Raw genomic sequence first — 16135 nt, 5'->3', positions numbered from 1 at the left:
TGTACCGGTAGCTGGATGGTAGCAGCTAATTCTGTGAGAGTACATTGTGTAACGGTGCCTGGGTGCAAGTAGCCGTTCACCAAAGGATCTCGGGAAGCAGATGGAAAACCCTTAGAGCGGCAGGCTGCCGCTGAACAAAGCCGAGTTTCGTATCCTGATTTGGGTGTTGGTGAGCAAGCCCTGAAAGGCCTATGGGGCGCGTGTTTGCCAATGCAGGCGTGTGCAGACCTTGTCAGGCCTGTCTGGATTGCCCATGCGTTCTGATGCGATGAATGAGACACTGCTCCGAGATTGATGTGGTAAACATTGCGCTGGGAACAAGACAGGGAATGATTATTTGACACCAATTGGCTCTTGGCTTATTAGACGTTGAAAGATGCAACATATCCTTGGAACCAGTTCAGCAGAGACGAGACCGGGCGGACCCGCACCAAGATCGGAACAGTTAGATCCAACGCCGACAAGGGTGCAGTCGGATTGGGCCGACCACAAGGTGGGATGAGTCGCTTAAAGACTAGTTGCCGATCCATCAGCTCACACAGACGACCAAGAACTTCTGACTTCGAAAGCAGCGACAAATTAAACAGGTTGGGTCATAGCCATGCATGCGTGCCTGAGCGAGCCCTGTCGAACTCCAGCCGAGATTGGTAAATGATCTGCGAAATTGAGTTATCGGGTACATAGCAGGGAAAATAAGCTGCTATGACGGAGTGTTTGGACCATAGCTGTGGTGGAAAGCCCGGTTCTCAAATTCCAGGCAAGTTTTCCAGTATTGCACAGCCTCCTCTATGTTGAAATCTACAAACGTAATTGCAGAGAGTCTCGGAGAATATCCCCAGATGGAGAAATGAGTGGCGGGTGGTTGGGTGCTTCAAAGAGCATGACTTGATGTGACGATGATACAGCAGCCTTTGGGCTAAGGAATAGTTCCAAGTTGTTGACTGATGATACAAGGAAAATATGTCCCAAGGGATTGACATAAATGTTATGACCGGGGAACGAATATTGAAGATCCACGATACTACCACAAAGGGGATCAGTGCATTTGACCATGCATAGCGGAGGGGTCAATATTTGCGGCTGAGCTGCTCTGACTGTTATGAAGGTGTACTGAGTGCATGTGAGTGTGTGGCTAGTGTGATGAGGAAAGAAACGCTTGTTTCATTTAGAGTATATTCATCTCGGCGTCCAAGATAAGGTTAGTTGCGCGGTAACTGCTGCTGCCGCTTCTGTTGCTGCTACTGCACAAAGGGCCAAGAGGGCAAGAGGCCCAATGGATGTTGAGTTCGAGGGTCGTATGACGCCAACGGAAGGCCACGCACGAGTGGAACAAGGTAAAACACCTCGGCCATTGCTTTTTTCGAAATGATAGACAGAGAGACAAACTGTACGGAAGTTGCGGAATAAATTCGTCTCATCTCGTTTCCACATTGGTTGGTGGCTGTGTAATGTAATTGAATGGATGTGGTTCATGGTGTTGAGTGATGAGATGCACCAGTCAAATCAAGCAAGGTTGATGCAATGCCAGGGTTAAAGTGACAGGCAAAAGCGAAGTGAAGTGGAGAAGAAGGAGGAGGGAGTAGATTTCAAGAAAAAGAAAGGAAGGATGAAGCAAATTTGTGTATATGCTCATAAATGGCAGGAAGGCCTAGCTAGATACAGTACAGTAGTGTACCTACCTCCCTACCTGCCCGTCTAGCCAGTTTGGACAAGCTTCTAAAACAAAAAAAAAAAAACGGGAAAAAACGAGGGGAATGTCGTAGAAGGTGAGGTAGCATGGGTAGGTAGGAACAAGGAACAGGGGACAGGGGTAGCATCGTTTCAGATATCCATTCTCGACAGGGGCTTTCCAACCGGCAGGTACAGTACGTCTCGGACTCGACCGCATTTCTCGGCTCTGATTGGACCAAGATCATCAGGGTCCCGGGATCCCTAGTCCTTGGAACTGGGAAAGCTTACCGTGATGATTGGTGATTGGTAGAAAGCCTGCGAGAGGTTCTGTTACATACACACCCTCAAGTACAGCACTTGGTGCTAACCATCAACAAGTTCTAGAGATACGTGCTGTTGTAATCATCATCAAAAGATGCTCATAGCCATCTCACCAACTATGTATAAGATCGTCAAGTTTAACAATTGTACATCATGTACCGATGCAAATAGGTAGCGGCAAATCAATTATGAACCTTTGGCCAACACGAAATCCGTGCTGATTGCCTAGTTCGGTAAATCAAGACAGTTTGAGGCACTAGCTGACCTGATTGGAGTTTTTGTCCATGTATGTGCGACTTGTATTGATGAATAGAGATACAGCACAGATCTATTTCGTGCAACGGAATCACCGTAAGGCAGAGAACAATCGAGTGTTGCAGTAGCACATGTGTAGATATTGCGCCATCAACCTACTAGTGTGACATTGGGAGGCTTCCAGTTCCCGACTCAACCTCGATAAGCCCCAAATACTTCCCGGCATTAGTCCTCTTGATATAAGCCATCACATCGATGTGATGCTGTTACATCAGCCTTTCCTAACTTATATGTATTCTCGAGCGGCATCGGCAGTGAATCAATCCTGCAACCGAAGTCAGGCCAGAGGATTGGTGCTCAACTTATTCCTGGCATCAAACTCTTGCCACTGCAGAGACCTTCGCCTCTTTCCAATCACTGCCTTGTACAGCCTACCAGTCCAAGTCATTCTTTTGAAGGAACTGTGAGGCACTGAATCTTGGTGAGCCCTGTATGTCTCTACGCGAAACGGAGTGAAGTTCGCAACTATGCATTCTTCAATATCTGAGACAGTTTAGTCAGCTACTTTCTCGCAGATAATCTGGTGCTTGGCTATTAATTTCTTTTCGATGCAAACTCTCCATAGTATCAGATTGATTTAGGTCCCTTGCAACCTCGGGGCATCGCAGTCTAGACAGACGCCTATGCTACTCGAAAGCGTGTAGGGTTCGAATTCGACTGTCAAATTCAAGAGTAGACACGTGGGACAACTCATGTATGCAGCTCTTGAGAAGCGAATGGAAAAGTCTATCAATCATTCATACCGCCCACATACATAAAGTAAGAACCTTGTCCTGAATTGTGGCGCTCGTCCAGTAGCCGGCCTAGACAGCGAATTTAGACGGCGAGCCCAAGAGGGGTGGGTTGGTAACGGTTTTTCGAGGTGGGGGGACCTTGAAATAGCGGAGGACCATTGGCTGACCTTGCTCATCTTCGCTTAGCGATGACGATGAATATTTGCAAAGCTTATGGGAGCTCTTCAGGTTTTGGCCAGGATGTGCTTGCCAGTGTGGTAGACGAAGTTATGTACCGGTGGTTCTGAGACATAGGTAGATATTCATCTTTCTGGGTCTTAAATCATGGTTCTCACACTTGCGTGACCGTTCTCATCAGAAGTCAGCCAAGAGTAGTCACTTTTTGACTATGGTCGTGCATGAACGTTAGGTATGCTTCGCAATTGATACCGCCACTGGTGAACTATATGTGTGTATCGTGCCTTGAACCGAGACTTTGCGATTGTGGTTGCGGGGCGATAGGTTCACGAATTGATTTGGGTAAGGCCCCCATAGACTAATGGGCATCGGGCCACGCTAGCTAATCTGGATTGTTTCTAGGCGTGCTTCGAGGTCTTGAAGGGCTGGAGGCTGCCATCCAACGTTAGATTAGAGGGATTGGGGGGAAAGTGCTAGTAATCCACCAATGCATCATGACCGAACCTGGACATCATTGTTTATACTGGAACATGGTTGTTGAGGTGGACAAAAGGCCAGGTGTCCTCAATGACATTGTGCTGTAGCAGTATCACAAGGGGATGAACTGTAGTCGTCTGAGATCGTTGAATGACGAAGCATGATGCTAACATGCTGGTTGTCATGGCCGATCGTGAACGTCCGCTGTCTTTTGTATGCCTGCATTGTATCGAGTAATGCACTAGGTAGCAAGCGTCTACCACGATTCAACTTTGCCAATCTCTCTCCGCGTATAATTACGTGTTATAAATGTTTAGCAGTAAAGAAATTAGCCATGCAACTTCGGTAAGTGGGCAGATAGAGATTTGCAAAGATGAAACGCGGCGCCGCGACATGAAGGGAGCATTGATAGCATCAAGTCCAAGCAAGAGAAAGAGCGGCTAGATGCCTACTGGACGAGCATCGCTTGTTGAAGTGAGGAAGGATCAAGGTAGGGTGTCTCAGGCCGCACAGCTTACAAACACGACGCCACAAGAGAACGGAAAGAGCGGCTGAACGAACTCGTTCGTGAGCTAAAGTTAAGGGCACCTTCCTTAGTTCGGTCCAAGCTCAACCTTACCTACTAAGGTACCTAGACAGTAACTACAGGTAAGACAGGACAGGGGATTGACAGCTTACTTCAATAGAGGTAGGCAGGTGCTTTCCCGACCTGAGTTGTTGATCGTCTTCCTAGGGCTTGTACCTACCCAGATAGGTGATTAGGTTAGTAATTTCCTGCTGAATGGAAGTGAGCCGAGATGGCAAATACGAAGGGAAGAAACACAGGCAGGAAGAGAAGAAAAGGCAACCAAGGTCAACATCCAAAGAAAGGAGCCCATGAACCCCATCAAGTACAATAAAAAACGCCTTTTCTCTGAGCATTGTTATTGTTCTTCAAATGATTCTGCTAACAAACACTGCGTCTACGTATGCTGTTTATCCGTGCGATATCCCCGTCACACCCGAAACAATAGACCATGAACCATAGGTACTTGGCCTTTGTACTCGACGAAATGAGAGCAGCTTAAACCCGGCTACAGGAACCGCGCTCCGTGTAACAGCTCCCAGGTTCCTCGTTGATGGTGAGCGAAACCATTCCATGCCATCCACTTCCCGTTACTCGACAATAGAGAGACTCGCATTCATCCCTGTGATACACGAGTATGTACATACATACACCACCAAGGCTCAGGCCACTAACGTCTCAGGATAGGATACCCAACCCACGGCCGATAAAGCACGTATTATACGTGCTAATACATATATATATATAAAATTTCCCTTTTTTTTTTTTTTTTTTAGCGAGTTAGCCTGCATCTTCCAATTGAGGTTTCGGCCAAGACGAAAGGCTAGACGTTACCGAACCTCCAAGATGCTTACCAGAAGTTTTCAATGCCTTTTCGTTTGAGAAAGCGAGAAAGAAAAACCTATGGAAGTCATCAGCCAAGAAGCAAGAAATACGAGGATCAAGGGAAAACTTGGCCGCCATTTTAACCTAGTTCTTCACACCCTACCAGGCACTAAACTGCTTCAATTTAGGTACGCACGCTATTGACTTACAAGTGGTTGTTGATGTGGTTGTGGTTGTCGTTGCTTGTCCACATTATTACCTGTTCTGGATCCTGGCTACCCTCGGACTCTCAGCCGTTCATCTCTGCGAGTACCAAGCATTGTTGACGACCTCTAATTACCGCTGATTTAACTACCGAATTCTAGACCCATGTCTCACCTACCCTCCCGTGAACTACCACCACACAGAGGCTGAAGCTCGACTGGTCAGGTTCTGTATCTGTATCTTGAAGGCTTGCAGTAACTCGGGCAGATTGCCTCGGCGCCCGTGTGATTAGCCTCAAAGCTACAACCTGGGGTAAAGTACAAAAACAAAAACCTTGTCTTGTCTTGCCTTACTGGTCAGTACTATCAACTTGTTCATTTTTACTCATCAATCTCTCTAGCAGTTTATTCGGTTGGTAGGATTGATACAGTGTAGACGAGGGAAGAAAACAAGGTGTTCATCTGAACGAGAGACACATCGTTCACATTACCACCACACAACGACACTCTTGAGCATGCCTCGATTGAAAATTATACTACTGGTGTCGTTTTTGCACATCATGCTCTCTCCGCCTGCACACGCCCCCATCATACACGCCCCTCCCCTCCCTGGCTCCCGATTAATCCCCACTTCTCATGATCCTTCCATTCACCTATCCCTACCACTAAAGCATGTGTGTACATTAGTATGTATGTACAGTACCCTCTTCGGAACCCTCCATCCTGTCTTCTTGTTGGCTCTTCGACGCATCGAATGGGAAAGTCTGGGTTCTCAAGTTTAGAGCAATCCCAGTTACTCTCAGCCACTTCTTTGCTCTGCCACTGCCACTGCACCGACCCCTGCTCCCTGTGTCGACCACGGCTTTTAGTGCTTTGTCTTTCCAGTGTCTTCCCAAAATCTGTCAAATCTCCTTCTGATACACTCTTCTCTCATGGACATCCTAAACATGCCATGCTGGAGCTTGCGTTAGTAAGATGATTCAGGACACACACTCATCCTTCCTACTGGTACAATGTCTGCTCTGGCCCTTGCTTCGAGTGCCGTGGCTAGTTAATGCTGGCTTGGCTTGGCCGAATTTGGCTGCTCGAGTCCGTTACCTGGCATAACTTATGTCCAAAAGCTCTTTGTTGTGACTATCTGGCTTGTTTCCAGTGATCCCTGATCAATCTTTTAGATTGGACAACCCCTGTTTGACCAGGGACAGTTTCCACGTTCAAGGCGTTTCCACTATGACTTCAAGTGTCTTTGATCCTGGAGTCACAACTCCAATGCGTCAAAATGCGGACCGGAGAAGGGCGTCTCGGCGGCCGGCGCTTGATGATGTGCGTATAAGCAGGCGGGTGGGCGTGTACGGGTGTGTGCGTGTACTTTCACTTTCCACCACTCACTCTTTCCGCTCTCCACTCGTTCAGAAGCTCACTCGAGCTGCTCAGACCTTCTTTCCTCTTTTCTTTCTCTCCCACATCTTCTTCCGAAGATCATTGTCCACCTTTACCTCTGTCCCTGTCCCTTTCTATTCTTTATTCTTGTTCCCCATTCGTTCATTAAACAACCTTGGTTCCTGAACCCGTTGGTCTTGTGTCATAGCTCCCTGATATCTGCAAGCTACCCTCGTCCCGGTTACCGCAGAGTTATCAGTACCGAGCTAGCTTTCAACACCGTCACGGACAGGACAAAGCAGATAACACGGGTCCTAAATTACGACTCCTGCTCAACACTCCTTTCTATTTCAAGGCCAGCTCTACCCGGTGACTTCGAGCATTGACCTTATAATCATATAGGCTTACCTGTTGATTGTGAAAGGCGAAGACAACTACATCTGACCGCGCTGGCTGGTACCTGCGTTAGAATTGATCTTGTCCTTTGTCTACAGCACTTGCTGTACCGTTCATAACAGCCCTGAAAACTTAAGAATCTCTCACATTTTCTGCTCCGAATTGCCGGCGCAATTCGCCTTGCAAGCAAGACCAAACCTTGCTTGTTCTATCCTTCATCTCAGTCCAATCCACTTATATAGATCAACTTCTCACCTTGTCTTGTCAGCCTTGAGTCTTCCCCACTTCCAACTTCAACTCACTAACTCACAATCGTTGACAGCTCTTTTCTACGCGTGCCCCCCATGTGTGCTAGATATATGGAAGAGCCATCCATGACTGGTTCCAGATGAGCTTGGCCCTGCTTGTCAACTGGTTTCATCTGCCCCGCTCACCTCGACCGCCACACTCTGGAGCTGGCCGACATCTCCAGCTCGTCGCCCGTTGTTGTCTCTGGTCGTCTTATACAACGTCCACAACCCACATTGTATGCACTTTTTTTTCTTATTCTCCTCCGTTTTCAGACTTCTTCTACTCCATCTTATCCTTGCCTTTTTCTCCCACCAAACAGCATCCCCTCCGGATCGTCATTGTCAAAGAACAAGCATGCAGATGAGATTTTGAAATCTCCCTTTGCGTATCTCCTGTCATTGTTGCTTCTGTTCTCTCTTTCAATATTTCGATGCTGGATATATATTTTCTTTAGCAACTGCGTGTGCATTGTATACCTTACCCGGTCGTTGTTTCTTCTCTCTGTTTGGCTGGAACCGCCTTGTCTGTGAAAAAGTGAACAACAACAGAGCCCCAGCCTCCCAAGAGCTACCTCCTTATTAACTTCCAAGCCCTCACGCACTCGCCGCACAAATGTCCCCACTGGTGTAGCCCAACTATCATATAACAATGCTTACCGTCAAACAGCCACCAAGTTACGGCTACAAGTCTGTTTATGATCTTCCGACTCCGCCTTCAACCTGTCGACTCTCCCCCCCTTTGATATACCAAGAACCGGCAACTAAACCATTACCTGCCGTTTATAGGGGACACAGTTCGCCATCGCAGCCCATGTCGGCTCCTCACCGTGGTCTGCCGCCACCGGCAGCCATGGCTCTTCCTCCCCAGCAGCCTACAACTGTTGGTGTTCCTCCACCTTCACATCATCAACCTCACCCACCACCTCCACCAGAACCACTACCACAGCAGCCACAACAACAGCCATCATTAGGGCCACTCGTTCACCAACAGAGGGATCGGGGCCAGCTACCCGCTCCACCTCAGCAATGGCAGGGAGCAGAAGAGTCTATGAAGCTTTGGCTGCAGGCGAGGGCAGAAGAGGACAGAACAAGGCAAGAACAAGAACGAACAAGACAGGAGAGTTTGCGTCTGGACCAACGTAGGGTTGAGTTGGACATGCTGCGGACATCCCTTCAAGCGGGTATACCTCCCCCAATGGTGCCACTGGTTTTCGCGGGTATGGGCGCTGGAGGTCTACCGCCGCACACTGCTCTAGAATGGGCCCAACAGTTTATGCCACCTGGTCAAGTTCTTCCCCATGCTCAGGTAACGTCTGCTCAATGGCCTGCGCCGCTAGAGCATCAACGAGAATCTCAGTCGCAACCCCATACCCAACAGCAGGGTATTCCTTCTGCGTCGACGCAAACAGCCGGATACGTATACCCGCCATCGCCATCGAGGCCCAGAGGTCAGACAGTGAGTGGTGTAGTTGGACGTCCCATGGTATTCACGCCGGGTCGTGTCGATATCCCCAACGTTCCGCAACTCGCGCATGCTCCTGCAACGCAACAATCTCAGCAACAGTATGAACCACAAGCGGGTTCTTCGATATACTTTCATCACTGGCAGCCGCCAAACACGCAAGCTGGTAGCTCGAATCGACCCGGAAGTCCTTCTGGTTCGTCAAAGACTAAGAGAAAGCGAGATTCTCTGTGAACTAATGCAGCTTCTGTGTCAATAGGGGAAACTCCCAGAAAGCGCAAAGCCACCGGGCATGCCCTTTCCCCAACACGTAGCGAACAACAGTATCGATCACCGCCATCATTTAGCCAAGGCAGCTCATCGAATGCGCAATTTCGTGGGCCAACTCAAGGCCACTCGCGGCAGAGGAGTGATATGTCTCCCTTTAGAGTTACTGGGCCAGGGCGTTCTCGAAGGGAGAGTTTCGGCGGGCCTCTACGCCGAAGGTCGCCGATACGAAGGTCGCCAGCCCCAACACCTATGTCGCAGCAAGAACGACCAGGCAACGAACATAGCGATTCGAGACAGTCAGTGTCGGCGATTCTCTCAGAGGGGCCTCAGCCTGTCGCGCAGTATCCCAGGCCTACTCGCTCAGGCGATGAGAGTGGGCCTCAATACAGACAATCTTCTCCGGAAGGTTCAAAGGCGTTGGTGAATATTACAGAAACATCTAAGCCGCGTGATAGTACAGGGGATAGATAGAGAGCCTGCCCACCTAGACGCATTTGTCGATCAATCATAGCGCGGCTATTATTTACATATTTCATAAGGACAGCCCACAAATTAAGTGAGTATAGTTGCTTTTTGCGGAGGGGGAGTTGTTTATTTGGGGAGCTGGGATGAGAGCGGTCTGAACAAATCGCATTTGTCACGCGCTATCAATACCGTTGGCTCCAAATATCTGTATATTTCTGAAAAACATCTCTATGGTTCTTGCATCACAGTTATACATATGGTATCAGACAACATTGGACGCGGTTAAGGCTCTGAGGAAGCGTTTGGGTCTTGGAGGAAATCGGAGTTTCTTAAAAATGGTTATTTTCTTGTCGAAAGGAGTCGGTGAGGTGAGTTGGTTGGGTGAATGGCATTGAACAGTGGACAGAACTCGGGCTCAGGCTCTACGTACGGGTTGGCTACGTGGCAGGGCAGTTGTTGAAGCACTCGGGACGGTTCACATATGATTATAGACATCCAGTGGACTTAGATTCGAATGACATGAAGTTTCGCAGCTTCAGCCAATACACAATTAACATTGTCAAGGGAAGTCAATGGCGAATGAGCACTGAGTGAGCGAGTGAGCGAGTGACTGACAGGCGTATGGACAGTCCAGCATAATACGAACATAGGCTATTAGATGCATGAGACTATTGTCTTGGCCAAGCAATGCCCAAACAATTGGTCTACATACAACTGACTAGCTTCGGGGGCTTCGTTCCCTCCACAACTCGGCTAGGAAGAAGTTGAGCCACTTCGATCTACTAGAAGCCTCGAGGTCAACCATCGGTGTTGCCAGGCATCTATATTCAGGAACGCCCCAAAATAAAGTTACGGTTACCGAACGCCATTTCGTTAGTACCAGATAGCTTATTCTATCTAGACTAGACAGGTAACCTCGTATTGTTCTTGCAAGTTCGGGCAAAAGACTTTGCGTGTATTTTGACTACCTAGACTATCCAGCCCCTCTGAGAAATGTCGATCTGGAAAAGATCCATTTCATTACCAGAAGGTGACTGCAACCCAAAGACAAGACCAGCCACGTTTTAGGGATCCAACATCAAGTGAAGATATTAAACCGAACGGGGCTGAGAGGCACAACACACAAGAGGGGAAAGAAGAATGAATACGAAAAAAGGACAAGCCACAGTTTACATGGCTTTTACCAATAGAGGAAAGACAAGAAGAGGGGGACAACAACAATGATGATGAGTAAGAAAGGTCAATGGGTTCGGTGCATAAGCCTCTTCATCCTACTGCAACCATGGAGCGGTGTAAGGGGAGAAAGAAAAGTCGATAAGAACTGTGGCTTGCGTCTTGGTTGTCTTGAAAGGGAAAACTCGGCCGTCTTCGCATCGACTCTGCATAACATGGAAGGATAGGAAGAATCAACCAACAGAAGGCAGAGTGCATTGGGGATTGGGGATTGTTACTGGGCAGATATAGTTGCAGTAGAATTAGCATCTTGCGTTATCGTAGGTACGCATGACAATGTACGTAGATGCATCATATATGATGCAGTGCAATCCATCAGTCACATCAATGTTGAACTCAACTTCTTATATAGTAGCAATAATAAGTGCAAGGTTACTCACCAGCTGGTTAACCGATATGCAGGTCATGGAGTCTTCCCAGTCATCAGAGTATTCAGGACTAAGGCCTTCGTCTTGCTTCTTCTACAATTGATTCCATCGCCGAGCCCGCCTCCGACACGATGGCGCCCGCTCCTCCGGGTCCCCCGCACCGCACGGAGTTCCGGGGAAGAGGGATCGGAAGTTAAAACCAGGAGAAGCAATCCTGATTAGGTATACATACAAACAAAGATGGAGGAGGAAGGCACATAACTTTTTTTTTTCTTTTTACCTACTGTGAGAATCATCTGTCTAGTAAGTGGAGGGAGGAGGGGTGAACAGATCGGTAGCTTCTGAACAGAAATACGGCTGAGGTCATCACAAAGGTTCGACCTATTTGGGTTTGTAGACACCTTTATTTGAACCCGATCCCTGTCCCTGATTCTTAGCTGGGCACTTGTATAGCGCTATGTTACCATCTTAAACTGTAAGCTCGGGAATCAAACCATGAAATGACATGACATGATGAATCGGGAAAGTCAAGCCAGCCACATATCTCACCAACTTGGAATAAACATGGAGTTTTCACTTGAGCAAATCATACAAAACATTGTAAGCAATACTGCATATACATTAATTTCGAGGCGGTTATGGCACTCGTATCTCGCTTATCTTTTGGCTTCTCCTGATTCCCATCCTCTCCCATCCCATCCCATCCCATCTAGGTGCTTTGTATCCCTTTCATAATCTCCCTTGTCCTCCTCATGCATGTACATTAAAATGCAATCAACCACAACCATATCACTCCCAAGCCTCCTCGGAGTAACCCTTAAAGCAAGATAACAAAACAAGTAGTGCCAGGAACGGGGTATATAGAATTAGGTTCCATGACTCCAAACGCTATCAACCACTGAAAGGGAATAGCTCCGTCTGTTTCTGAATCCATGACGTTCTCGCGAACCAACACATAGAAAAGAACGGCCTTGTCTAGGCATGTAGTCTCTCAGAGGCCGCAGCATGAGAGACGGGTATCGAGCAATGTCGCAACGCAACGCAACGCAACCTAAAACAAGAAAAACACCCTGCGGGGTATCATGATACAGCTTCGCATGTACAAAGAGCAACCAAGTCAAAAAAGGAGACAAAGGAGAATGCCCCCGTTATACCAGAGTCATGGCAAAAAGGCGCGCTACATCTTCTTCTTGCCGTGGTGTTGTTTATATTCCGCCTTGACCACCTTCATCAAAAGGTCTTCATCCTTTATGGGAATTGCCGACGTCAATGCCTTCATGGCATTTTCGAACTCGGCGCCAAGAAGGACTTCCCGTAGGGCTTGAGCCAAAGCAGCACTGGTAGCATGCAAAACATCGTACTCTCCTGATGGAGTAGGCTTACTCTCGGACCTTCGACTGTCAGGTCTCGCAGTAATAGAACCATCGCCCAACAAAAGAAACACGTCCCAGATTCTCAGCTGGGCCGCAAAGGGGACGGAAAGGTTAAATAGAGTCAGGTACCAACGAGTACCATAAGCAGTAGTGTCAATGCACAATTCGTCCTGGGACTGTAAGCTTCAAACTTGTGACCGTCATGAGGTTTCAAACTTACCAACTTACTGGCTACCTCCTTGTTGAGCCAGTTTGTGCTAAAGTCGGTCATGGCCGTCATGAGTTCCTCAAAACCCGGGCGGTATAGTCGTGCTAATCCGCGCAACTGCCACATGCGCACTAGCATCACAAAGCTCTTCTCTTCATCAAAGTAGCAGAGCAATGTAGCCGCCAACGATGCCATTCCTTGGACGTACCCCGTGTCAGGATAATAGATAGAAATGGCATGAAGAACTCGAAACAATAATCGTTGACCACCTCGATAACGACGTCGAAACATGATATGGCGGCTGATGGTTCTGGGAACATCCAAATCGATCTGAACATCGTCTGGTGAACTCCGTAGTTGGAGCCGGTGAAATTCCATCACAATCTTGTCCTCAGAAGCCATCCCTCCATGTTCCCTAGCACTGGTAGCCATAAAAGACCACCACGCTGCTGCTCGCCATCGATCGGGGATTCCCTTCCAGGTTCTCTCGACAAGTTTCGGATTTCTGGTATCGAACTCAAAGTTCATTCCCTCACCCTCACCCTCGCCGCCTTTGCGGACTACTTTGGCCATCCTCCTCCATTTTTCTGACCTTTCCCACTCTTTTCGCTTCATAACTTCGGTTAACCTCTCGGCTTGGATCTCATCGACAATATCCTGAAGACTAGGTGCGGAGTTGAGCATATCACCAGCCTCGTCCATCCATCGCCGGTCGCGGTTATGTGGTAGTAGATTGCTGGCCTGTCTTATAACCGACCTTGATGAACGAAGCGATGTCGATACTGATAATTCGGAATGTTGGGTATTGAGCGATCTGGCGGAAACCTTTCTTGTTGGAGTCCTCCGACCACTGCCACTGAGTGTGGATGATAGAGTATATGGGTCTCGCTTCTGTAATATATTACGCTTTCTAGGTGACCCTGACGCGGACCTCGTTTCGAAAGGTGTGCCCATTCTTGAGCCAGGTTGGGGCGGCATGGTGATGAATCCATATCGATCGACGTGGGCGCCTTCGAGGTCATCCCAATCCTCAAGTCCTCCTCTAGACCTGAGGGAAGAAGAACTTCCAGAGGCGGGCATTTGCCAGGCCGGAGAAAGATGCCTTGGAACACTAGAGCAATGACAGGTTAGCATAAATCATTGTCCGCGATGATGATAATTGGGACATTCAAGGAAAATCATACGGGTCAAGTTCATTCTCCTCGGACGGGACCTCGGGAGTTGGCTCAAGACGCTCGTGATACGAGTGCCTCCTACCAGGCTCACCGTGGGAACCATCGCCAACAGTATAGAGCGATCTCACCTTTTGAGATTCCTTCTCCACGTCGGCGGCCAAGACACGAATGTCGGGGGCTGATGTCGGGTCCTGAGGGAAACCCGAACCATCGTCGGCCCCCTGGAGGGAGTTGTTCATGTCGTTGGACTCGTCGCTGGGTCGAGGAAGGGGTTGTGATTGAAACTTTGGAGTCGTAGGAGTGGTGGGAGTTGGGGTGAGGTCATGAGGAGCAGCCATAGAGGGAGTAGGAGTTGGGGTGGCACAGCCAGAGTTGGACTCGTCATTGTTTGCGGTCGCGAGGGTGTCAACATTTGTAGAAGAAAAGGTGGAGGTTGATGAGGACGAATCAATCGAAGCCATGTTGTGCTGGTGCTGCTTAATGGCGCTGTCAATAGCGACCGCTTCCTGAGGCGCAAACATGATGCTTCCACGATTGGAAAAGGAAACAGAAGTCATAAAGGCATCGTCAAGGAGACTTTCGCAGGGGATGGAGACGTCGAGGGGGGCAAAGGCAAAGGGGAGCGGGAGATCGTTATTAGATGAAGTGTCCGCCGAAGTAGCATTGCTAGTGCTATTATTCGAGGTTGTGGAGGCAGAGCGGGACCTGTTCCAAAAATGGGAGGAGCCCTGGCCACGTCCTGACGGATGCGATTGCTCTAGTTCAGTCCCAGCCAAGTCCTTGGCCAAAGCGGCGTCAGTGGCTGGGGCGCTGGCGGTAGCGCTCGCAGTAGCGCCAGGGGCAGATATAGTGGGCTGTGCGCTGGCTGTAGTGCTTGGAAGGCCACTAATACCAGTGTTTGAGTTTGAGCTTGAGCTCTCACCAGCGCTCGTAGGGCCCCGCCACAAGGGCTGAATCTGGATCGGCGCAGCGAACATCTGGGAAAATGAACCAAATCGAGACGACCCTGAACGGGAGCGCGACGGTGAGCTGGGACCTTTGGAGATTGTGGGGGCAGATGAGGAAGAGGTAGAGCAGCGAGGTGATGATGGAATTGATCGACGGAAAGATTGGGGAGCAGGACCTGTGGGGGATGAGGGCATGCTAACAGGGAGGTATTCAGCAAAGGCAGCAGAAATGGGTGTAATTGATCCTCTGCTGGGTCGAGTAGGTGTCGCGGGCGTAGATGCAGTTGTAGATGTAAATGGCGACGTGGGTGCAGCATCATCAGAGCGGGACCCTCTAGGCGGTGTCATGCAATGAGCGTTGTACAAGAGACACAAGGCCTCGCTCGAAGACGAAGTTAGTGGCTCAAAGATGCTATTCTCGTCCACAAATGGATCGTCCATTTGCTGAGCTGTCGCAGTGGGCTGCGACATGATGGATGACATCAAAGACGACACGGTCGATTCCACTGCAGGGATTCTTGATCGGCAGGCAGCTTCCTCGTAGTTGTCCTCGTCCTCCTCGTGGATGGTCGAAGTAGACTTGTTCCTGGCAACTCCGGAATCTCGCTTCCACTCCTCTACCGATACGGGAGATGTTCTTGGCGACGGTGAAGAAGATGATGATGACGATGATGAAGCCGGTTTTGAGCCTCGGAGGGCTGGGTGCTCCTCGGCAGGCGGTGCAACAATGCCCGGGGGAACAATAACAATGGGACGGTGGCGGGAGCTGTGAGATGAAGCCGAAGATGATGAAGGGCGTCTTGAGAGGCGAGAAGGGTCTCGTGAAACAATCATAATGGGAGGTTCTGCTGGTGCAGTCTTTTCGTATCGCAAAGCCACAATGCTCGGGTCGAGTCGTAGACTGGTTCGGCGTTCGGCAGGCTGCTTTTGCCGCACACTACCAAATTTTGAGGGCAACATGACGATGTTTGCTCAAACGCAACAAAGAAAACCAACGGCGGCGGCGGCGGCGGTTTAATAGTGGTTAGAACTTGGAAGCAAACGTCGAAGTGGCTGGTTATTGTCCAAGAAAAAAGGTGGTGGGCCTGTGGTGTGGTGTAAGTGAGACCCCAGCAGGTTGGTTAAGTGAGCAACAGCAAATGCAAGGGAGCAATGCTGATGCCGACAACCTTGAACCGAGAGCTTCTGGTGAAGGAGGGTTCAAAAAGAGAGGGCCACGAGTTGGTATTATAGATAGACTACTGTAGACGCGTAGACGAATACGGTAGAACTTGAAGGGA

The 16135-nt window shown here is 49.1% G+C and overlaps 2 protein-coding genes across 2 annotated transcripts; one reads left to right on the top strand and one right to left on the bottom strand.

The window, feature by feature from the left end:
- Window positions 1-8003: 8003 nt before the first annotated feature.
- FPOAC1_008959 (uncharacterized protein) lies at window positions 8004-9557 on the top strand (the record flags this gene model as incomplete). The annotated part of the gene is made up of 2 exons (XM_044853392.1): window positions 8004-9012; window positions 9076-9557. 2 exons carry the CDS (start codon window positions 8004-8006, stop codon window positions 9555-9557), a joined length of 1491 nt encoding a protein of 496 aa, XP_044706062.1.
- Window positions 9558-12329: 2772 nt separating this feature from the next.
- Window positions 12330-15815, bottom strand: FPOAC1_008958 (uncharacterized protein; the record flags this gene model as incomplete). Its single annotated transcript, XM_044853391.1, has 3 exons — window positions 12330-12695; window positions 12746-13844; window positions 13918-15815. The coding sequence occupies 3 exons, from the start codon at window positions 15813-15815 to the stop codon at window positions 12330-12332; spliced, it is 3363 nt and encodes a 1120-aa protein (XP_044706061.1).
- Window positions 15816-16135: the final 320 nt, after the last annotated feature.

Source organism: Fusarium poae, chromosome 3, assembly GCF_019609905.1.
Source record: "Fusarium poae strain DAOMC 252244 chromosome 3, whole genome shotgun sequence".
Taxonomy (NCBI): domain Eukaryota; kingdom Fungi; phylum Ascomycota; class Sordariomycetes; order Hypocreales; family Nectriaceae; genus Fusarium; species Fusarium poae.
The sequence above is the reverse complement of the archived record's forward strand: the minus strand, read 5'-3'. Positions and strand labels throughout refer to the sequence as shown.